Here is a 23413-nt window from a genome sequence, read left to right on the forward strand (position 1 = left end):
CTCCTCCGCGGGGAATCGGCGCCGGGAGGAGGCGGCGGTGGTAGGGCCGGCGGGGCCCCGAGCGCGGGGCTGCCCCCCCCCCTCCCCGCCCGCCTGGCTTCGTTCCTGGAGGAGTTTTGGGTTTTGTTTTTTTTTTTCCCCTCCTTTTTATTTTTATTTTTAAATCTGCGTATTGATTTTTTACACAAACAACCCCCCCTCCCTCCGCCTGCTTCCCCCCCCCCCTCCCCCTCCCCGCACACACGAAGCCTCCGGGAGGGAAGCGGCCAGGTGAAATCTCCCTCTGTTTCCATGGACAACCCGTCCATTATCACCCAGGTGACTAACCCCAAAGAGGAGGAGATCCTGTCCTGCACTCAGGATAAAGGTGAGCAGTGGAGAAATACACGGGGAGCAGCCGGCCTTCCTCACCCCCCGCCGGGGACCTGGGGAGGCTGTGCTGGTGGTGGGATGGAGGGCTTTGCTGGGGAACCTCCGGCTGGGAACGGTCCACAACTTGCCAAGGGGTTGGGGTGTGAGGTATGGGTTTGAATCGGGGCTTAATTCGATAGAAGGCTTTTGTTCCGCGAGGCGGGGATGTAACTTTGGCAGGTTGTCGCTGCGCAGCGCGGGGTCGGTACCTGCCCTGCTTTGAGATCTGCGCTTTGAGACCTCAGCTTGAGCGCTGGTTGGTTTTCCATCCCTCTTCCTTGGGATTCCTCCTTTCTGTCTTCCCGCTTTTCTCTCATCCTGCTTTCCTTGTGTTCGAGGATCCGCGCAGCTTTCAGGTTTGTGTCTTTTCTTAAAGGCTGCTTGCTGCTGGAAGAAATGTGGGTGACTTCTAAAAGCTGGCCATCCCCATGGCTGGGTGGATCAACAGCTGTTGCTTGCGTAAAGTGTCGCGTCCAGGCGGTGTTTCGCTCCAAAATAAGATGGATCCAGCTCGGCCAAAGGAGCTGCTCTTCCTTCAGAGCCTGGACGGCAGCGGTCTGCCATCGCCTCCTTCCCATCTGGAAGCTTGGCGGAGTCTTGGGCTGCGTCCTTGCAGATGGCACCAAGTGGCGCTGGCGGGATGAAGGTGCCTCTTCAGGGTTGATGGGAACAGAGTCTTACGTTTGGAGTGGTTTTGGGGTGTTATGTTTGTGCTCTGTTGCGAGCAGGAAAAGAAAGGCAGAAATTGCTCGTACGCAAACATTGTGGCGGTGTAGTCTGGTATAGGTATAGTGGTAGGTCTCCAAATGGTCTACAAGTGGTAGGCTGATACGTTTGTCTCTCAGACCTGGGCATTGGATCTCCAGGATGCTTTCATTTTTGCATGGCTCACAGCAAGGGGGTCCTGGGCAGCTGCAGAAGTTGCTGCTGGTTGCTGGCAAGTGAAAGGCTCACGCCGAGTCACCGCGTGCTCATCTCACGTGTGCTGCCTGCAAGAGGAGGATGGAGATGGATGTCAAAAACATTGTGTTGTTAAGGTGGGGTGTTCCACTAAACCAAAAGAGGATTTTCTTCTTTTTTTCTTAGATGATTGCATGCGTTGCTCGCTTTTTAATTTGTATTGCTTGAGAAGTGGCACTCTGTGCTGAGGCCTTGCTCATCCCTGGAGATTACTCACATTTTCTTCTCTTTTGAGCGTGGGGTGTCTGCAGGAGCACGGTGCTGCTGCTCTGCCTATGACATCTCCTAAGGCTGCTTTGGAGCAGATTTATGTCACACAGTGCTCAGATGGTGCCGTGGTCTTAACAGCCTCTGTTATTGCAGTGCTGGAAGGGTTTGGGTAGCATTGCTAACAGCTGGTCGAAGCCTTAATGTAAAAAAGGCAGCTGGGAGAAACAGGAAAAATTGACAGCTCAAAATAAGACTGAGCATCCACATCAAACAAGTGGCTTGAGTGCAGCCAGCTACTGTGTGTATCGAAAATATGCATCTAACTTGCATAACTATGCAGTAACTTGCATAAGATGCATTGTGTTCTTGCTATTGGTTTGTCTGGAGCAGAAAAATCACGATGGGCTTGAATCACATAGCAGGGGCCTTGCAGGCTGTGTACAAGCACGGGTGGGCTGGGGAGAGTGGCAGGAGGGTAACTGGAGTTGGACAGGCAAGAGTGTGAGCTTGGTACAGAAGGAAGATGTTTTTTTTCTGTTTTTTTTTAAGTGTAGTCTGAAGTGCATGCTTTGGACTGATCTACTGCTTCACAGCATGGTGGTACGTGCTCTGTGGTGAGCCTTGAGCGTGCAAGAGCAGCTTTGGCAGAGGAGCTCTGCGAGCCCCTTGTGCTGGGCTGGGAAGGAGCGCTGCTGCCTGCCTCTGCTGCTCCTGCTACAGGTTTTCCTTCTCCCACTGTTGAGGTATATGCAGCTTGCAAAGACCCGCTGTGTTCCCTTCCCTGCTGGGCTGTGTGTCGCCTCACCCACTGCTCTGCTCCGTTTCTGAAGTTTGGGCCAAGCTTTTGGATAGGATGAGCTCCAGGAGTCCAGAGCTGTGGTGGTGAATGGAGAGGCTCTCGGTGGCAGCTGATGCTCAGAGCGAGAGCCGCTGCTGGTTCTGTCTGAGCACGTTGGTACAAAATGGCTAACGGCCATCCAGGCACCCTGAACTAACTGTGTTTAGCTAATACAAGTATCATCTGGGCCTGTGCTCTTCTGCAATTTAGTGATACAGTGAGTTACAGTAGCACGGTACTGTGAGCACAGGCTGTCCAGCCCCATGGCAACCTGCGCTCAGCACTGGGTTGCAGAAATACGGTCCAGGAGTGGCTTTAGGAATTGAGGTTTTCGTAGGATTTTTGGAGCTGCCATTGGTGTTTCTTATGACGAGTGAATTTTTTCTTCTCTTTAAGCTATGGAGAAGCAGTGAGTAACTACTAAATAATGCATGTGTATACTTTGGAGTGTTGGATTATTTTTTTCCGATGTTTTTGAAGCTTTTAATCAAGCATGAGTTCAGCATTTAGCTCGATTTATTTTTATTAATACGTATTTGTGCTTCAAAAGGAGCTTAGTGCACAGTATATGCCTATGGTCAGTTACTTCTGTGGAAGGGAACATGGTTGGCAGGAGTTAAAGAGCTGTGTCCTCACCATGGAGCAGTTCTGTTTTTTAAGTAAATATTGTGCTTTATAAATATAAATGTCCAACTATTCTCTCTCTAATCCAGACATATTAAAAATGTTTCTTGAGATAAGTGAGGCTATGATAACTTACTAAGCTGCTTAATACGGAGAGGGAGCTGTTACTTACTCTTAGCAAACACCCAAAAATGTAGAAAGTGGAAAAAAACAGCTCTTGGCACACAAACCATCCCTTAATGTGTTGCCACACGGTGGTGCACTGTATTTAGTTGTCTATCAGAGTGAAAGCTGAACACAGAAAGGTGCTACAATCGTGCTTTATTAGGATGGCAGCGCTTGCTTTGCTGTGCTTGTGGAGGATTTTGGCCTCGAAGCTGTTAAGTTAGTCCTGAAAAACAAACGCATTCTCCCATTTGGAAGTGGTATGTCAGCAACCAGAAATATTTTAAGCTCTGAAATCAGGAGAAATGTAATTCCCAGGTTGGCGACCCTGCACATAGCAGGGGGGCTGAAACTACATGATCGTTGTGGTCCTTTTCAACCCAGGCCATTCTGTGATTCTCTGAAGTAAGAAAAAGAGTTCTTCGCAGCGCTGTTTTATGTTGTGTTTGTTGTGGTTGTTTTTGAAAACTGGAAGTGTTAACAATGCTTGTCTCCAGAAGTTAAAATGTAGATAGAACGGTGTGTTATATCAGCCATAAATGGGACCAATTAAGAAACCATGAAGAAAAGCTGAACGTCTGACACAGTGTCATCCATTTTATAGGTACAACGGCTGTTCATGCTGCTCTTATTTTGAGAATATTTATTCTTTTTAATCAGTTGGACACTGACCTCTAATGTACCAATTACATCTCCAGAAAAGCAAGCAGTGATGCACTGAGTATGGCAGAGAGAGTGTGATTGTGGTTGAGAGTGGTGTTCAAAGAGCGTTTGGATGTTGTGTTGAGGGACATGGTTTAACGAGAACCATTGGTGAAGGGCGAATGGTTGGACTGGATGATCCTTGGGTCTTTTCCGACCTTAGTGATTCTATGATTGTGGGTGGGTAACGCTTAATAGCCCAGAGAAGCAAATCTCCATTCTTTTAAATCTACGTGCTTTAATTTCTTCTTCATAGCTGGTGTAAATTCCTGGTGCTTCCATGGGGCTGGTGTGGGAGCAGTGCAGTACCAGCCCAGTCCTTCTGCGGGTACCCGGTCCTTCAGACCCCGCTGTTCAGATTTCTGCCTTCACATCCATCCTTCCTGACTTCGGCTATGTTTGTCAGTCAGCTGAGCACCTGTTTTCAGTTATACAGAACACCTGAGTGTTTTGGTGTGTTTACAAAAATGTGTTTTCTTCTATGATAAAGCAGTTGGGAAGTGTTCAGAATGGAACCTAAACCGCTGCTAATTGTTTTTAATGACCAGTGTCATTCACTGAGGATACCTTCTCAAGCAGGCAAGCTTTCATTCAGTAATATCGGGTAAAACAAACAGAACAGAACCAATAAAGGCAGTACTACAGTGTAAAATAGCGAGTAGTTAAGATCTAAAGTTAAAAGCTGATTTTGAGTGCGCAACCGAAGTAAATCATTAATTGTATCTTCTGCCAGATGCATTTTGAAAATATGTTGAAAATATTTAGGAGCCTTTTTTTGTCATGACTGAAGATTGTCATACATCTTCATCAGAATTCAGAGTACTTAAACATCTGGAGGCATTCAAGGCCAGGCTGGATGTGGCTCTGGGCAGCCTGGTCTGCTGGTTGGCGACCCTGCACATAGCAGGGGGTTGAAACTGGATGAGCATTGTGGTCCTTTTCAACCCAGGTCATTCTATGACTCTGTGATCTGAAGATACATTGGTGTTCCTGAGACGTTGTCTCAAGAAATTTGTACGGTATTATCTACAGATTTTTTTACTTTAAAGTAGCATTCAGAAATGGAAATGGAAACCACTTCAGCAGTGCTTTGGAATGTGAATTGCTCACGGAGGGCAAAATTTTAAATCATTAACTAATGACATAGCTGTTACATGAAACCAGAGTAACCATACAGTAGGTTTTATGTTCCTGGGAGACCGTAGTAACCTGCAGTAACCCAAGGTTTGATTTAAGGTGGCAGCTAACAAGCTGCAGTGTGCTGGCAGTAACATGAACGATAGCTTGCATGAATATCTGGTATTGAGTTGGTGTCGGTGAGCTGCAGCGCTATCGTTTCTTCCTACTGCGTGCCAGCTCCATTTCAGATTTGTTTCAATGCAGCAATTGAAGTTGAGCGTTGAGGAGTTTACCACGCCTTTTAAAAAAAGAAAAACAAAGTTGACCTACATTTGGTCAATTCAGCATTCAGAAATGCAAATAGCGTTTGCTGGGATAATCGCTACAATGCATCGTGATCGGCGCTGCGCTTCATCTTTCACAGTTTAATCTGCACATTGCAAATCAGCTTCCGGATAACATGTCCAAGTTTGCTTCCTTAAAGCGATACCACATGAAAATGCTGGGAAAGTGAAAGCTAAGAAGAATGAGACTTGCTTGCCTGGGTCAGCGTTGATGAGAGCTGTCGCTCCCATTGCCTGCTAGAGGGCTTTAGCTGTTTTTGAGCCTTGTTTTTCTGCCACACAGCACTTAATTTATGGATTTTGCTGCCTTGTAGAAGTTGTAATTCAAATATGAAAGTTCTGGTCCACATATTTTGTATATGTCAAATCTTAAATACTCATCCTGTAAACAACGTGCCTTTGTTTTGTGACTGTGTAACTTCTTCGTTGGAAGAATTTGTTGGCAGTGTCCTCCATGTTTGTTGATTGATGTTATTTTTCCATTGGAAATCCAATTTCAGGCAGTCCTAGGTATGGAAATCCAAACTTTGGGAGTGAATTGCTCCAAGCTTACCCTATGGAGAATTTCCTTGACATTATTTGGCTGACTTTGAGTCCCATTTGAAGTGTTTCTGTGCAGAACAATTAGGAGACAAGGGGCAGAGTGGAAGGTAAGAGCTCCTGACTCTTGAGGGCTACTAAGCCCAGCGATGGGGCAGGGAATGGGTCTTGTAGGTGCTCCTGGCCCACAGAGCGGCCTCCAGCCTGCTCTGACTGCATCCTTGGCCGTGAGTGATGGTGCAGCCTAGCTAGGTGTTTGAAGACCCCATCTGCATTGCTGGTGAGGATTGCACATTGTGTGAATCATGGCAGAAGTGGAGACGTGGCTGAAAAGCCCAACAGAAATCCCTTTGTGCATCTGTTCTATGGAAAGATGCTGATACTTCCAGGTAGTGTTGGTGTGGTGGTGCTGGGGAGAGCCGTGCCCTGGTGGGGCTCAGCACTGCTGCATCTGCAGAGCTCCCAGTTAGGGGCTGAGGAAAGGTGCCTTCTGAGCTGTGATGTAGCCAGAGATATTTTTAAGAGTTCCATATTGGAAATGTTAATCTCCTATAAATGCTATTTTTACCAGAGTTTGATGGGAGCTCTTCTTATGTTTAGAGGTTAAGATGTAAAATGGACATAGATGTGACAAATGCGGAAGGCAGAAGTAACATCTAAATAGAACAGTAACATTCTGTTCCAGGCAGTCTGCTGTCGTATCAGTTTGGCCTTTTGTTTATTCTTAGTGTTTGCTATAAGACAAAAAGAATTTGTAAATCTAAATGAGTCTCACACAGTGCGGTCCTCTCAGTACCACTGCTGCTTTGTGCCATAGGTATTAGGGATAAAAATACAAGCTTTAGGTAAAACTTGTATTTAGGGGAAAGCTCACTGTGCACTGCTGCGCCTGCATGAAGTTTGTAGGCTTTGCTCTGCGTTATCAAAATGATCGCGTACATAAAAGTGCCACGGCTTATTTTCTTTGTACAAGATGATAAAGCATGATTTAGAAAAGAAAGAACGAAAACCCCATTATTAGAAGTGATTGGCTGTACTAGAAACTAGAATTCTATTATCTAGGAAATTTATTGTGAGTTAAATCTGAATAAATATATGGTAGGTTTGGATTTGAAGGATGTTGGGTTTTTAAAATGAGATTTTTTTTTTCCTTATTTATTTCTGCAGAGAAGAACTATTAATCTCCTCTGAACCTCTATTAGTGTTTTCCAAGCCTGATGGACAGGGGCAAATAAGATGCTACGGGCTGTGTTTTGTACTGAAGAACAACAACCCCAAATGAAGGATGTCAAAACCTCCTATGTATGTAATTTCCTCAGATTTTTGTTTTATTTTTGGTCAAAATTCAGCACAGTTTTGTAGGAAACAAACTGCTGATGAACCTAAGCCTGAATTTATGGTATACGTGTTGGTGGTTTTGTTTCAAGCTGGGTCATCTCTCATGGGTAATGGGCCAGTCAGTTCTCTCAGTGCTTTTTTTTCCCTGCTGGTCTTGGAGGGCCTCCTTATTTTTTTGGTGGAAAGTGCTGTATTGATTTTTAGTCACTTTCCTGCTCTCCCCCACCCTCAGTGCTCTCTTGCTTCCTGAATTGTAGCCCCTGGTTCCCAGTGGGATTAGCAGCAGAAAAAATCCTGCCCTTTCCTTGTGTGCTGGAACCAGCAGTGAAAACTTAAACTTTCCTATTTTGTGAGTTTGCAAGGCTGTTGCCTCCATGGCATGGAGCTTCTCCTGGCTCTGGAGTGGAGGTGGGGATGTGTCCTGAGCTCAGGAATGAGCTCCTGGCATTGTACAGCATGGCAGCAGGTGGACAGTCCCCATCTGCATAGCTCCTGCTGCTGGTACAGTGACATGTGTGGAGGAATCAGGACATGTAACTCTTTTTCAGAGTTAATATAAAGGTATGGATTTAATGTGTAGTTCTTGCAGGCATGCATTTAAGAGCTTGCATGTGCTACTGGGTTTTGCTTGTCCACCAAAGCTGATGTGTACATACGTATCTGAATATCTGCATACTTGCATTAGATACCACGAGTGCACGTATGTGTGGTTATTTGAGATTTAAAAAACCAGAGAGTTTTGGTTTTGAAGTTGTTTTTTTTTGGTTGCAGTTTGCTTGAATGGTGAAGCTGGCAACTTTTCCTAGTGCTTGTTCAGATGGAAGTGCTCTGAAGGAGTGGTCAGTAGTGGCACATTCGTGGAAGATGTTTGGTCATTTATCCCACTTATCTCTCTTGCTCTATTTTACCTTCCTTTATTCCTCTCCTCTTAAGTTTGTGGACTGTGGCAGCTGCCTCCCTGTGCTTTGGTGATGCTGAAGTCAGATGCGCTCAGAAGTTGGTGCTGCTGCTGCTTGTTTACGGGTTGGCTGTGGGAGAACCTGTGGGAGATGTTGGGGAGCAATATGGTGCAGCCATTGGGAACAGGTGGCCATGGTGCTGTAGGAGCTGCCTGAGAAGGAGACATTCTGTTTCTTGACTCCTTATTAAAATCTGGTGGGATTATAGTCTTGATCTTATGTCTGATGCTGCGGCAACGATCCTGCAAAGATGTTTCTCTCTTCTTTTCCCTTTTATAAAAACATTGAGCAAATATTGTGCTGTATTGAAAGGGAGGAGATGCCTGAAAAGTAACAAATCAACCAGTAGGAATGCTGGGGTGTTTCCTTCAGGATTGAAGTCAGAATGTCCAGTCTGGCTAAAAGCAAACCTTTACTCATTCACCATGCTGGTGAGAATGGCTGCCAAAAGAATTTACCTAGGAAGCCCTAAACAGGGTGAGCTGACTGCAGTTTGCATTCATACCAATAAAAATGGTGTACTAAAGCTACGGGTTGCATTCCAACATAGGAATTATCATCTGCCAGACAGGGGAGGAGGAGGAGGTATCTTTACGCAGTGACCGACTGCATATGTCAAGGATCTGAAGTGACATTCCTCGTGAACTCATAGCAGCAGTTTCTCTGTGATGTGTTTGGGAGTGCTGGAAGACGACTCTTCGCCAAATGAGCCATTGGCCACCAGCCAGTTCTCATGGCTCTCGTGATATGAAGCTGGTTTTGTTGAGAATCAGTAAGTTGAGAGTTTTGGAAAGCTGCGGGGGTTTTGTGTTCGTTGGGGAATCAAAAAGAAAAGGGGAAGAGTGCTGAATGCAATCTACATTGCAATTCATTTGCTAATTACAAATTGACATCAATTGAAAAGTCCCAGAAGGAGGTGGGTTTACAACATAACTGTAAAACAATTTGCATCAGAGTAGAGGTCTGTAAAGTGCTTATCCACAAAGGAATGAGATTTTAAGTGGATTTATTTAATCGGGGTTATCGTGAGTGCATAGTTGTGGGACTCCTGTTTTTCCCTCACATCTCCTGTCTTTCTGGAAGATTCCTTCTTGTGTTGAGATGTCAAGGAAGCAGGGATGGCAAAGTTTAATGGAGAATGAAAGTGAAGCCTGAAGAAAAAAAAAAAAGCCAAGAAATGTCTTTGTTAATTGTAAAGTGTATTGAATACCTAAATGGTTTTGTCTCCAGATTATCATGATAAAACTGACAATTTCAATGCAGGCTGTGCCCTGAAATTCAAATACAATTTATTATGCCCCATTAGAAATTTGAAAGCCTCCAGCAAATTTTTATTGCCTGTGCTGAAAAGGATGCTAACAGCATAGATACAATACCCCACCAACTCTAACTAGTATTGCTGCAAAGCGTGCTCACTGCTCGTGTTAAGATTGTTTTGTTTGGTGGGTTTTGTTGCTTTTTTTTGATTGGTTGTTGTGTTTTTTTGGTTGATGCCACTCTTTTGTAAGGGTGTCACGACAGGAGCAAGTTAACAAATCAGTTGTGGCAGTTGTGAGGCAGGAATCTGTTCAGGTCTCGTTCCTGTATTTACAGGTTGTGCTGTTGCTGCTGCACTTCCCTGTGAATGACCTTTGTAGCAACGCTCTGGCAGGCAGGTGAGCACCGAGAGCTCTTAAGAATGTCACTGCCTCACCTGTGTTGGAGGTGATGGATTCTGTCCTGTACCTGAAACTCTTGTTTGTCTTGATTTTAGTAACTAAATACTGTTGCTGTCTGATGTTACAGAACTGTAGTATTATTAAAAGGAGGAAAAACAAGCTGTTCAAGGCAAAGCCTGTATCAGATACAAGTGCAACTTTCATGTGTTCCGGGGAACCAAAGCAACAATGCAAAACCAGTAATAGTGGCAGAGATAGAAGATGTGGAAAGGAAAGCAACCATGACAATCTGAGGAGACAGCGTTGGGATGGTGCTCAGAAGGACGTGGCAGTGTGATTTTCAGCAAGTTAACCTGGTGTTTGGCCTATACAAAACTCATTCCAACCCTTTGAGGAAGTGAGATGCCAGGGTATAAGGACATGCCTTTGTTTGAGTAGTGTTTGTTGTAAAACACAAGAGTAGCCTGGGTTTTGTTCTAAAAACACCTTCACTGGTACCAAAGACAGATAAAACAGTGCTTTACAAAATAAATAAATTATAAAATATTTATTATTTGTATTTTTATTGTGAAGATGATTCCTTAAGTTCCACTAGGTCATCTTTGTATGGTAACCCCCAAGCAGCAGATGGTCCTATCTTCCATTCTGCTAATAAGGTCAGTTAAAGATTTCTGGTTTGGATAATAAGGTCTCTGTTCTGAATGGATAATGATTGTGACTGGAAAACAGGGTCACAGTTTTCACCTTTTTAATAGCTGGTTAGGTGATAGTCAGCTCGCTGGCTGTTGGGAACTGCTTTACAGGAGTAAATGGGCTTTCTTACTTTAATTAAGGCCATATGTGTATAGCAGCTGTGATTCTCTGGGAATCTGTACCTTACATTTTCAGTTAAATAGCTGATAAAAGGTTGCAGTTGTACAGAAGATGGCCAAGTCCAGAGGGCAAATGTCTTATAAAGCAGTTCGGATTTTGCTTTCTAGTTCATGTTTCAGCATTTCTTCAGGTTGGATAGTTGGCTGCTACAGTAGAATAAACTGAGGATGCCTTCCTGTATCTGCTAGGATTGCTGTTTGGACTCAGCCTTCAGAAATGCTTTCTTTATAAATCTCAACCATACAAAATGGCATAAAAACAACACATTCTCTGCAGAGTTTGCATGGATTGGTGTCTCTGTGAGCAGTTACCGAGCAAGAGAGTTGAAAACTAACATTCTTAATTCTGAGTTTATGATCTGTTCCAGTGAAAGGGAGCAGCAGGTATTTACTAGAGAGGTCATTCTTAATTATTTTTTTTTTTTCTGGAAGAATTAACGATACATTTCAATTAAATGGAGCAGCTTGGAGTTCCTTAATCTGAAGATACTTGTTTAGCAGTGTTTGGGCAGAATGTAACACCCCCATCCTTCCCTCTGGAAAACATCACTTCTATTCATATCCCTTCCCAGAGGCTCAGTGCAATCCTTGGAACAATAACAGGAAAAAATAGCAGTATGCTTATGAAGCACGACCTGCCTTCTGGTCCGGGTGCCCAAATATGCCCCTTTGGTTGCTGATGTGAGACCGCATGCAATTAGCCTTGCCTTGCGTGGTGTCAGGAGCTGCTTTGGGACCTGTGTACTCGCTGTGAGTGGGCTGGGGTGGCTTTTTTGGGCTGTTTGTTCACAAACACCACCTGCATGCAGCTTTCAGCCTTTCTGTCCTTCCTGAGAAGCTGAGCCGGATGTTCTGCTGTCCCTCTGCTGTGAGTGCATGACCAAAAGAGATGCTGTATTGCTGTTCAGTTTGCAGTATTCTCTTGGAAATGCAGCTTTCAGTCATCACTGATATCTTAATTACAGTCATGTACCTTGCTTGGTGGAGTCCTAAATAGTGCTCTACTTAAATATCTGGTAGAATTTCCTCAGGCAAATGTGGCTGGAAGTCTTCAGGACTGAAAGATGGAAATGTGCTCAGCACCTGGGAAGCACAGCAACCAGGAGAATTTTCCTCCGTTTTCTTGATAAATGCAGAGGTCGGGGCATCCTCCATCTTGTTCAGTATGCTGTTGGAATATTTTTCCAGCTGTTTGATTGAAGTAATCTTTGATCCTCAAACAGGATGAGCATGTGGCCATGTGTGTGCAGATGAGCCAGGTGGCTTTCTTCTTATGTTTAGGACCCAGATCACAGCTCAGCAGTCACTGTAGTCGTAGAATCACCGGTCCTAAGGCATCACAGAGTAACAGGCAGGGGAGCACGTGCAGCTTTTCTCCATCCTCTGGTTCTCTGTGCATTGGGGTTCAGAATCCCAGTTTCACTGTTGGCTTCAGCTCTGCAGTCTGCGCAGGCGACATGGGTGCAGTGCAGCCAGAGGCACAGGCACACAGCTCTGCTGCTGATCTTCAGCCTTCTCGTTGGAACAGGAAGAGGAGAAGAGGACAAACTCAGCAAAAACTTTCCATGGCTGCTGGTGGTGGTGTGCTTCTCTAAGTTTAGCAGCCTCGGGGGTGGCTGTTAAAACAGGCGCTGGGCTGTGAAACCGTTCTGGAGAGCTCTGGGTGCAATGGGACTTGGGGCTGGAGGTCCACCCATGCTCCTGCTTATGGCCACACTGATTTAATCAAAAACTTAGTAAAGCATGGGAGAGATTTACCAACTTAGCATGTTGTAGGGAGGAACTGTGCAGTTTGCTGGCTGCTGAGCTTTGGACAGCACGCTCAAGGTGTCATTTCTGGGATTTTCATGACCTGCTGAAGTCTCCATGTCGCTGTGCAGAGGCAGTCCTGGCATTAGCAGGGGTTTGTTGTTCTGCCCATGGAGAAACTTCTCCTGGTGTCTGTTAGGCAGCCAGGGGAACAATATAGAGGGTTATGGAAAGGCTGCATTATTCTGGGAGCCTTTCTGGTGCTGTTCGCAGCTCCTATATGATGTTAACAAACCTAAAAGCTGCAAGAGAATCTGATAAAATATCACCTCCTCTAATTCCTTCTCTGATGTGTTTGTTCAGCTGCCTTCCTGAGTGAGTAGCACCAGTGTGTTTTGTGTGCTCTTGCCCTTGAACGTTTCTATAAATGACAGGTTTCTAAAATCTGTTTTAACTATCTCTAAAATAAGTATACACACAAGATCACAATCCTTTGTATAGTTGCTTATGAAGTATCACTGTAACAAACTTCTAGTTCCCTGCTCTTTTCAGGTGTTGAAGGGAAGCCTGAATTTAGGTATAGGGAGGAGCTTTTTGTTGAAGGAGAGAAATAGGACTGTGTGAAATCCAAGAGTATTTGGAGTGGGATTCGAAGGGAGCTCATCCCATACGTGTGCTAATAGTCCAGGGCACTGTGCAGGGAAAAGTCCTAAGTCTGCATCCCACTAGAAAAGCAAATATCTTTCTCTTTTAACATGAATATTCAGGAAGCATACATTCACTGTGCTCATAGCAAGATTAAATTTCCATAGCTCTTCAGAGCTAAAAGTGTTTATATGTTTTTCTAAGCTTCTTTTTACTTGCACTTCCAGTGGCTTGGGTCTCATTTTGCTCTCAGCAGCGGAGCACAAGCTGGGAGACCCTGCCCAGGGCTGGGGGCTGAGCTCTGACGTAGGCACATGGGACAGACTGCCAGGCTTGCAATGCACTAACTTGGTGGTAGTGATACTTCTAGAATCTTGCTTCAAGTCCCTGCTTCATACCTTCCTCCTTTTGTGAACCTCATGCTGTAATATTTGGGAATGTTGTCTCATCCTGCAGGTATGCACGGCTTGGCACCTGGTCAGGACTTTGTTAGTGAGAGCCGAAGCTGTAGTTCAAGGGGAGTCATTTTAATGCAGGTGCTTGCAAAGCGTTTGGGGTTGGGGGAATGGGTTTACAGCCAAGGACTGCCATAGGTTGGTCTGTAAGCTCAGCTGTCTGCTCAGCTTGTGACTTAATGGCTCTACGCTGTGATACTGAGGATGAAATCTAGCTCCCTGCTGAAGCTTGACACAGTAAGATTCATGATGGAAGTCTGCAATTCAGTAAATATTTACAAGGCATTTAGCCATTAGCTAGGTGCTTACATTCTTCCCCCTTTTTCTGTGATCAATGATTAACAAGGTGGTATTTTATTTCTGCTGGCAGGCAGTGGTGTTGCACTACCTCTGCTATTGATGTCCCAGGAAGTAATTTAAAGGACTGAGGGTGCCTAAATAGTAAGGGAGGAGGGGGGAAGGTGGGCTGATACTTCTGGGGCAGATAGAAAACTGAGGAAAAAGGAGAATAAAGCAGCAAACATAAAGCTGGAGGAAAGGTGGATGAAAGGTTTTAAAGAATTCAGGTTGATGTAAATGTCAGTTTAAAAAAAAAATCACCTTTCAGGTGTCATGCAAACCCTTTTTAGGTTTTCTTATCTTGCGATATCATTTTATCGAGATAAAAATACTAAGCTTTAATTTTCTGCTATGTAAAAGAATGTAAAAGAGGCTTATTGTTCCTATGAGGCTGGCTGGCTAATGTTAGAAAAGGGTTTTGTGGGTTTGTTTTTCAGTGCTGTCATCTTAACCCATTAATGTTATTTCAGCTGTTGGAAATACTTGTGTATAATTCTTTAAATAGCTGAGGGTTAGTGGCTGCATGTGCTTTAGGGACACAAGCTGTACAGTGTACACAGATTCCTGTTCCTCACCTTTTGGTAGCAGTTTGTGGGACATCTGCAGGGCCCTGCTTGTCCAGCCTCTGTGTCTCCATGGATGGACCCCTTACAGCCTCTCTGGGGTTTTACTGTGGCCACTGTCATTCTTAATGGTTAGGAGGAGTTTCTCCTGTAGCAGGCCGGATCCATTGCTCATTGCTGTGTCACTGTGTGCCTCCATGAGCCTTGTTCAGTCTTCTCTGTGAATTCGCCTTAGATACCTGTATCTGCTTAAAATGGTGATGCAGATGTACAAAGGAATCATAAAACACTTGTCTAGCCAGTGTGACTCTTCCTCAAGCAGTGCTGTTCTCTTCAGTACAATGAATCTGCAGATAGCTTACTCTTGCATGTTGTTTGTAGTGGTTTTCAGTTTAAAACCAGTCGTTTATTCCATTCCGTGTTCACCTTGGCTCTTCTTTCTGGGATCTGGAAGATACTGTAGCAACAGATCTCAAGGTGGGAAGCAACGCAACTGTATTAGGCTTTCATTTCCATCTAAACTATTTTTTTTCTGTTTTTTATTAGTGTAATGACCTTCTGAAAGTATTTATCCTGCTGTGCTCTTCAGCTCTCTGAGAAGAAACGAAGTAGTTCACTCAACTGACTCTAACTGCCCAATGACATAACCAGAAAAATAACTGGGCTGAGGGTGAAGGTGGAGGCAGACTGTGGAGCATCAGACTTGCATGCCAGGAACTGGGGTGTGTTAGAATGATAGCTGCAGCATCAAGGTTAGTAAATAGGAAGCTAACTTATACAGGAATAGTGCTTGCATCCGTTTGGCACAGTAAAAGCCTAAGCAGTGTGAAAGCCTTGTCTCTTAGGAAAGCTGGAAACAGGTGAGCTTAAAGGATGCTGTTAATAGAAACGTTACATTGGTTCCTATTTAAATTAGAGCAGCAGTGTGTTCTTTCTTTTAAGAAAAGCAAACAAAACTTCCTAAAAATGAGGAATAGACAGACCCTTCATGGTTCTTCTGTATCCACTTTGAAGCCATCCTACAAAACACCTCGAGATGCTCAGCTGTGTCTGTAGGCTGCTTTATGTGTGTATTCATGTGAAGGTCATAGTGCTCTCAGTGCACCTTTCCAGAGATGGAAAGGGAAAGAATAAGCTCATTATAATCATTATTTTTATTCTTTTTTTTAAACTCCTTGACAACTGAGGTCCTAACAACGTCGTGCATAATCCTGAAATCACCTGATGTTTATCTGGATTTAAAATTCAGGTGACTTCCTTCTGCTTTCCAAATTCAACCCTCTCTGCACAAAACCTTGGCCAGATACCTCACAGCAGTTTTGCATGGCATTTAGGTAGATTTCCTGTAAAACACATGGAAGCTGAACCTCAAGGATCAAAATGAACAGTGAGGATGGTGGCTGTACTCTGCGTGGGGTGAATGTGAAATGGCATTGGGGCTGGTGTCACTGCTCTGCCAGAAACTGCACCACGGACTTCAATGGTACTGGGTTGACACAGCTTCTCTCTTTTCACTACTACTTTCGTTCTCCTCAGCTGTAGAAGTGTGCTGCCTAACAGCTGTGTCTACACAAAGGTACAGGGAGAGCAGGGGTTAAAGGCTGCAGCAGGGAGAATTTACCTTATTTGCAAAATGCTCTTCTGAGGTTGCAGGAAGCAATTGTTAGGACTAAGTAGGGGATTTTTGGTGGTGCTAGTGCAGGCGTTTGGGGTTTTCTTTTTATTATTTTTTTCTCCTTTAACTGCTGTGGATATGATAATCTTTCTGTGCTGTTTGAGTTTAGCGTTCCCAGGACGTGTAGGATGAATGCATTCCAGGTGCTGCTTCTTGCCCCAACTTCTCAGTTTCGCACAGAACCTGCAGAGGTGAAGCAGCTGAATGCTTCGTGCAGTCTGTGGTTCACATGGCCTCGGGAAGAATGTGTATCACAATTTCTTAAATGTTGCTATCTTAGCATTTCATCAGAATACCACGAACGTTAATTTTCAGTGCAGAAGCTTCAAAAATGAATGGGGGAGCTATGCCTGTAGAAAACCTGCACTTCGTTTAAAAAGCCAAACTTCTGAATTGAATCCTGTCTTCAAAGTAAAGCAAGTATGCAAAATTTCCTTTGCATCTCCCAGTAAAAGTCAGACATATCCTTTCTTTAACATCAGCCTTACACGCTGAGTGCCCCCTGTTTTATTGCCATCATACCAACCAGTCCATGAGAAGCCAACTCTGTCCTGTCTATAAACTGTATCTTGATGGCAGGTTGCTTACGTTCTGTTAATTCTATCAAATAAAACAGTTTGATGATTTAATTACCACTTTGGTGTCCCGCATTATTCAGGCGTGCAGCTCTATTAGAGTCAATAGCACATTTTCTTGTATTTTTGTTTGCTTGCTTTGGTGACAATATTAGGGTTTCATTCCAGTGTTTTACTTGAAAATTAACATATCATTAAGCAGCGTAATAAGATTCTCACGCAGTGAAATGGCAAGAGAAAGCAGGGCATGGTTTTACAGCACTGCTTCACTGCTCAATTCAACAGGGGTTTTCTGGAAGGGGATCTGTCAATTAATTGGAGTTCTGTTGTGGGATAGCAAAGCTGAAGCTGAAGTATTTTCAGTAAAACTTAACGTTCAGGGAGATGGGTTATTTTTCTGTCATTGCTGAATGCTGCACAACAGCGTCTGCTGGGACCACAGCTGTCCTTCCAGCTCAGTTCTGTGTGACCCAGGGACAAGTCCTCTCATTTACCAGCACTGTTTGATACACTTCTGTAGTACAGTGTGCTGTTTGGCTCTGGTGGGCTGAATAGATGTGACTTCCTAACTCACATCTGGTAGGTTAACAGTTAAGAGCTTTTGCTTTCAAGGGCAGAAAGCTGCTCTGACAGCTTGCTTTTGGTGCACTGCTGGAGATCCTCCTGTACGTTAGCTCTGCTGCTATAGCAGGGTTTGTTGCAGGGATCCTTTTCAGCAAGAGCCCTGTGGAAACGGAGATAACGTACACATTGATGAGCTGCTTGCTATCTGTGGAGTAAAGCACTTAAATGGAAAAGAGATTTACCAGAAGTCTTTCAAACACAAGAAATTGCTGTTGACTCACCTCCTCCAGCTGCTTCCTGGGATGCATTCGAGGTTTCACCAACAGCATAGCTCTGCTGCATGGCTTTCTTGGCTTGGGAGAAGAGTGAGGATGGTCAGCATGTCCTAGTAATGCTCTGTGTAAGGTTCAGTGTAAAAGCCCTTGGAAATTTGGAGTGTTTCTGCCAGCTGAGAGGAGCTGCTTCAGATGTTCTTGAAAGGTGCGAGTCCTTCTTGGTGTGGGGACATGGGATGTGCTGGCACTCACATCCTGCTCTGCCAGAGGCCATCGATGGGCTTATTTCCTAAAACAAATGGTGTGTTAGAGGAGTGGTTAATATTTACTTCTTGCGCTGCTGCCCATGAAAACTGTGTTCTTCTCAAGCACCTCATAAAACAAGAATCATAGGGTATCCTGAGCTGGAAGGGACCCACGAGGGGCATTGAATCCAACTCCTTAACAAGGCTGCAGCTCTGTTCCTTTAGCATAGAATCCTATAGGAAAAAAAGGTTAATTCCTGGAATTGCATTGGATTTGACCTCTTGCTGTCATCTTCACAGATAAGGCTGCTTTTTACTTGTCTTTCAGACTGGGTGAGCTGCCTGCCAACAGTGGGCCAGCCAGGTTGTCCATGGCCACGGTTGCTTGTACTGGAGTCTATGCAAAGAAACCTCATGATGGAAAGGTTGGATGTATGTGTTGAAAACCTGCTAGATGAGCATGTCACCATTGACATGAAACATGACAAATGCGCCTGTAGTCATTTCATTTATTGCTACAGACATGGTTCTCTTTGTCGACTTGTGTATATGTGCAGAGCAGCTGAACAGATTTGAGCGTGTGTGTCAAATGATCATCTGGATTCAGTGCAGTGCTCAAAATGTTTCTTGTTACAAGAGGTGGGTGTAAGTTCTGGGACCTCCTCTGTTATTTCTGTTGTACCGAGACAATGGTCATTGCTTGAAATTGGATGGGGGCCTACTGGTGTCAGTCCTTGAGCACCCATTCTGTTTGCTCCTTCTTTACTGGAGCTCCTTTACCTTTTTTTTAGGGAGAGGTAATGGGAGTGCATTAATCTTTCTGTTGTTTTTTTTTTCCAGTGTTTATGCTTTTCTGTTATTCTGAATGTTTGGACATACGCAGTGCTGATCAGATGTTGTGCATTTAAAGGAGGTGTGGTTGGGGAGGGACTGTAAAGAGAGGAAAGGGCAGAGGGTATCACAGGAAGGAGTTGGTTTGGGCAGATACCTCCACCTGTGGCAAATCCCAGAATGGAATATCCCAAGTTGGAAGGGTCATCAAGTCAGCCCCTGGCTCCACATAGGGCCACATAAACTCTAACCCAGTACCCAGCACTTCAGAGATACTGGAGCTGTCTTTGTACAGAGAGGCTGCCCGCAGCCTGTTTTCCCACTGAGCTGTTTCGGGGCCCTTTGTATGCATGGGAACATTTGAAAATGATACCCAGCATAGGAGTAACACTCTCCTTCACATTTTGGAGAATGCTGCGTTGCTGGCACATCACAGCAGCAACTTTGCAGAAGATGATGACTTCTGCAATTGGACAGCAGGATGTGTTCTGCCCAGGAGGGCTGCACACATGGAATGGGCTGCCCAGGGCAGCAGGCATGATCCTAAGCTGCCAGGGCTCACGATGTGTTGGAGCGTTGCTTTCAGACATAGGGGTTGGGTTTGCGTGGGGCTGTGTGAAACCAGGGGTTGGACTCGGTGATCCTTCTGGGTCCTTTTCAACTTGCCATAAAACCGCAGAATATGGCTGTGGTGGAGTTGAGCACAAACTGTCCCTGTTAAAATAGAAGATAGAAAATGCAGTAACTAACTTGTTAAGTTTCTCCAGCACAAGAGGGGTGGAAGGAAGCTTGCAGAGTCTGACCTAGTTTCCAGTTAGGATGATTTGAGCAGGATAAGTATGAAGGAATATTTGGGTTTCTCTGGCTTTTGTTTATCTGCTTGTTACTACTTTTAACCTTTCCTGTGGTTTGTGCTTGTCTTGCATGTAGCACTGGGCATGGGGCTGTGGGGAAGATGAATCTGCATGTATTGTGGCAGTGATAGGAAGACCAAAGATCTGATCAGCTGTCAACAGGAAAAGGAAGTTAGCAACTTCTGATTCTCAAATATTTTATTAAGGCAGGGGAGGAGAAGCTTGTATCAGTTTGACTAAGACCTTAATGGAGAGCAGATGGCAAATGACATCACTGGATGCTTAGTGGCTGGTCTGAAACTGCACAGCTTTAGAACTATGAGTTATCTTCAATACCTCGAGAAGAGTAAATAAAGTTCTATAAACAACAACAACAACAACAATGAAAACAACAGAGGAATAAATGTCAAACTTGAGAATTATGAATCAGGCAGCCTAATTTCAGTTCTCCGGAAGGAAAATGGGAGTCTTGTAAGAAAACAAGGAAACAACGCCCGTCAGATTTTCCTTTCAGGAATAAATCATGTGAAAGCATCCGATTTCTGCGGCTCGGTAACAAGGAAAGGTAAAACAAATAGATCATGACAAATTAAGTGAATCCTTTAAGCTTCTTAATTAGAAAACTGAGAGACTGTGGTGTGCATATAAAATGGGTGCAGAAGTCTTTGGGGTATGGGAAGTGGGACCACGTAGAGTCGAGTCATTAATGGCTCTATTAACGCTATGGAGAATCCACTGAATCTGCAGGTATTGAAATGAAAGCCGTACTGAATGACTGAGCTGAAAATACAAAGGGACTGGATGAGCCAAATCTATATCCTGCTTATCATATTACTTAATCAGAAAGTTTCAAGACTCCATAGAATAACGCACTGCAAAAACTAAGGCTGATCAGCTAGCTGTGTTGCTCGCCCATAGAAAATCCTGGGGCTTTTGTTATAGCTTGGTTGCACAGCAGTAAAAAAGATATATGCCTGTTTACACATTCCAACGTGACAGCTGATTTGTAAGAGTGGTGAGGCCGTCCTGCTGTACTCTGCATTGGAAAGACTTCTGAGCTGCTGTGCAGAGCTTGAGCACTGCGTCTGGATTTGAGAGCATTCCAAGGAGCAGGGAGAAGGGAGTCAGACTAGAGAAGCTGACCTGTTGTGAAAGACTGAACAAATTGAGGACTTTTCTTTATATCCTGGAAAAACAAGTCCTTGTTGTTTAGGTCAGGATTGAAAAAATATATACTATGCTATAAAAATAATCTGTTCTCCCTACTGCAGTTGGATAGGATGAGCAGTGATTTTGAAGAGATCAAGGACAAGAGATGCTTTATTCTGCATCTCCTTTGCCAGATCTTGACATTAGGAACTTTTTCAAAGAACAGAGGTAAGAGTCCATTTCCCTTATCTGCGGAGATTGTGCAGTCCCAGTCTTCAGAGCCTTTAAGAAATGATGGATTGGACAGATTGTAATAGAAGTAGTTATGTGGATTGTTTTAACGATCGAGAAGGATGGCTTTAGGTCTCAGTTACTGATGTGACCACAACACTTCAATAGGTGGGTTGCCAATGGAGATGTTGGCATTTGTTTTTTTTTAATAGAGAAAACGTATGTTGGTGGGGTTACTTCTGCAGATAGTTCATCTGTTTATAGTTTGCTTCCCTCCCTCCTCTCCATCCTTGGAGACACACAAGGTGAGGCTGGGTGGGGCTCTGAGCACCCGATGGAGCTGTAGGAGTCCCTGTTTGTTGGAGTGGAGTTGGGCCAGATGTCCATTAAGGGTCCCTTCCAAAACAATTCAGTTGTTTCCCTTAATGCTGCACTGTTGTGGGGTGTTACATATAAATGCTCAGGGAATCTCTGTAACTGAACATGAAATGAAGAAAGAGCATTTAAAAACATCAAGTTCATTCCTGCCACGGGAAGCACCTTGAATCAGCGGCATCAAGTAACCCAGAAGAGAGATGAGTTCATCTGTCACTGATGGCAGAATCCCTTCTTCCTTCCCTTTAGAGCAGCTGCCTCTTTTCTTGGCCATACCAAATGCTTTTGCAGAGTGCACATAGGACTGATGTTTGGACCTGGCTCAACTTAGGGGAAGCTGCTCAGATCCCTGCTTTTGTGGTGCCCTTTGTGCATCCTGCCGAGCTTTGGGGGCAGGTATGCGGCCAAGCACAGGCTGATGTAGGTGGGCTCATTGTGATGGGGCTCTCCATGCAGCAGTCAGTGCTAAAGTCAACAGTCATTTGCTTCTGTGCTGTCTTAACCAGCTGGCATTGAGCGTGCCTGCAGAGCAGGAGCAGGCAGAGCTGCCACCTTATTGCAAGGAAACTCAGCCACCTTCAGCCTACAAGAAGAGAAATCAGAGTTGTAGGTTCCTTCTTCCTCCTTTTGCCTCCTTGACCCATTGCAGCCTCGGAAGCCAAGGTCTTTTGCTTGCAACCACATCTTCCACACCTTTCTGCCCATCTCCTGTGAGTGTGCTGGTGCTGCCTCTTCCTCCAGCCCCACAAAAGCCACTGGAAGTGCTCGAGTGTGACAGCATCTGCCTCATAGCAGCTGAAGCATGGCTGTGTCAAAGCATGCGGATACAGATCTTAGAATCACTAAGGTTGAAAAAGACCACCGAGGTCATCTCAGCCAACCATCCCCACCGTACCCACTAAGGCATCAGTGCCACATCTTCCCTTTTCTTGAAGACTTGTGGGGATGGTGACTGCAGCACCTCCCTGAGCATCCAGCCCTGGCACACGCTTGGTTGTAGAGATGTTGCAAGATTTGTTTGTACCTTCAGAGCTGTTATCCTCAGTCTGTTTTGATAAACAGTGTTTGTTCGACTGTAGGAATTTGTAAATCTTCCCTTTGCTTTTCTCTCAGAAAGAGGGACAGATTGCCATGCAGCTCGCAGCAAAGATTTGGTCATGAGAGCTCTGGGTGCTTGCTTTTTTTTTTGCAAGGAGAAGCCGCTTGCAGCGGTAGCTGGAACAGAACTGAATGTGCAGGATTAAGCTTGAGGCCCCGGCTTCCTGTATAAGGGGAGAAGAGCGTTCTCAGCACCAAGCGCTCGCCAAAAGGAAAACGGGTAATGCACAAACATGGGCTGGGCGGCTCGCTGTGCTGCTGCCAGCTGCTGCCGGGCAGATTCCTGCTGGCAATGGGGGCTGCGGGGGCAAAGCTGCCCTTTGGCGTTGCTGAAGCAAAAAGGGGTTTATTTCTGGGGGTGTTTCGGTAAAGAGTTCCTCAGATGTGAATTTTATTATTTCAGACTACAGCAAATGTCGAGATGTAGGAAAAAAACAGATTTTGGAAGAACAACAAGTGAGGAAATGACGGATTTTTCTTTGAGCCACAGACTTGCAGAAGGCTCCCAAACAATACAGAGTGAAAGAACTCAGAGATGCTGTTCCCAAAACATCCCTGGGACCCCAATTCCCTTTGAGAGCACCAAGAACCTTGTTCTAGTTGGGGATTCCAATGCAAGCGCTGCAGTGTCTCTGATTCTCATGTCCTGCCCTTTGATTTGGCTTTGTGAGGAGCCACCTGAAAATGCTGCCCCAGAAGGAATTTTGGAGTGCCAATAACTTAATTTGTAACAACTTCAGAAGCATTTGTAGTAACTTGGGCAACTGTCAGAACTTCCTCCCTCCCCGGCTAGCTCTTGTGGGGTGTCGTTCCATAAGGCAGAGCGAGGAGGGGATGGGCAGAAAGCTGCCATAACCCCATCGTTGCAGCCATGGTGGTCCAGTCCATAACAAATTCCTTCCCATCATTTTCACAGAAAGCCCTATGATATGGTCTAGTGGTTGGTGACCCTGCCTGTGGCAGAGGGATTGAAACTAGATGATCTTTGGGATCCTTTTCAACCCAGGCCGTTCTGTGATCCCTCCAGCAGAAGCAGCGTGTAGGAGCAAG

At 44.8% G+C, this 23413-nt stretch overlaps 1 protein-coding gene across 6 annotated transcripts in view; it reads left to right on the forward strand.

Annotated features, from left to right (window-relative positions):
• The window catches only part of CTDSPL (CTD small phosphatase like), a 71100-nt gene continuing 47687 nt past the window's right edge, over positions 1-23413 (forward strand). For 3 of the 6 annotated variants that reach the window (XM_040677180.2, XM_015281052.4, XM_025147079.3), the window contains exon 1: positions 18-367. In XM_040677180.2, the coding sequence (XP_040533114.1) occupies positions 292-367 (76 nt within the window). In that variant the 5' untranslated portion in view covers positions 18-291. Of the gene's footprint in view, positions 1058-23413 lie in introns of all 6 variants that reach the window. The other 3 variants (XM_040677178.2, XM_040677179.2, NM_001001316.2) reach the window with 2 other exon arrangements.

This window comes from Gallus gallus, chromosome 2, assembly GCF_016699485.2.
Source record: "Gallus gallus isolate bGalGal1 chromosome 2, bGalGal1.mat.broiler.GRCg7b, whole genome shotgun sequence".
NCBI classification, from domain to species: Eukaryota; Metazoa; Chordata; class Aves; order Galliformes; family Phasianidae; genus Gallus; species Gallus gallus.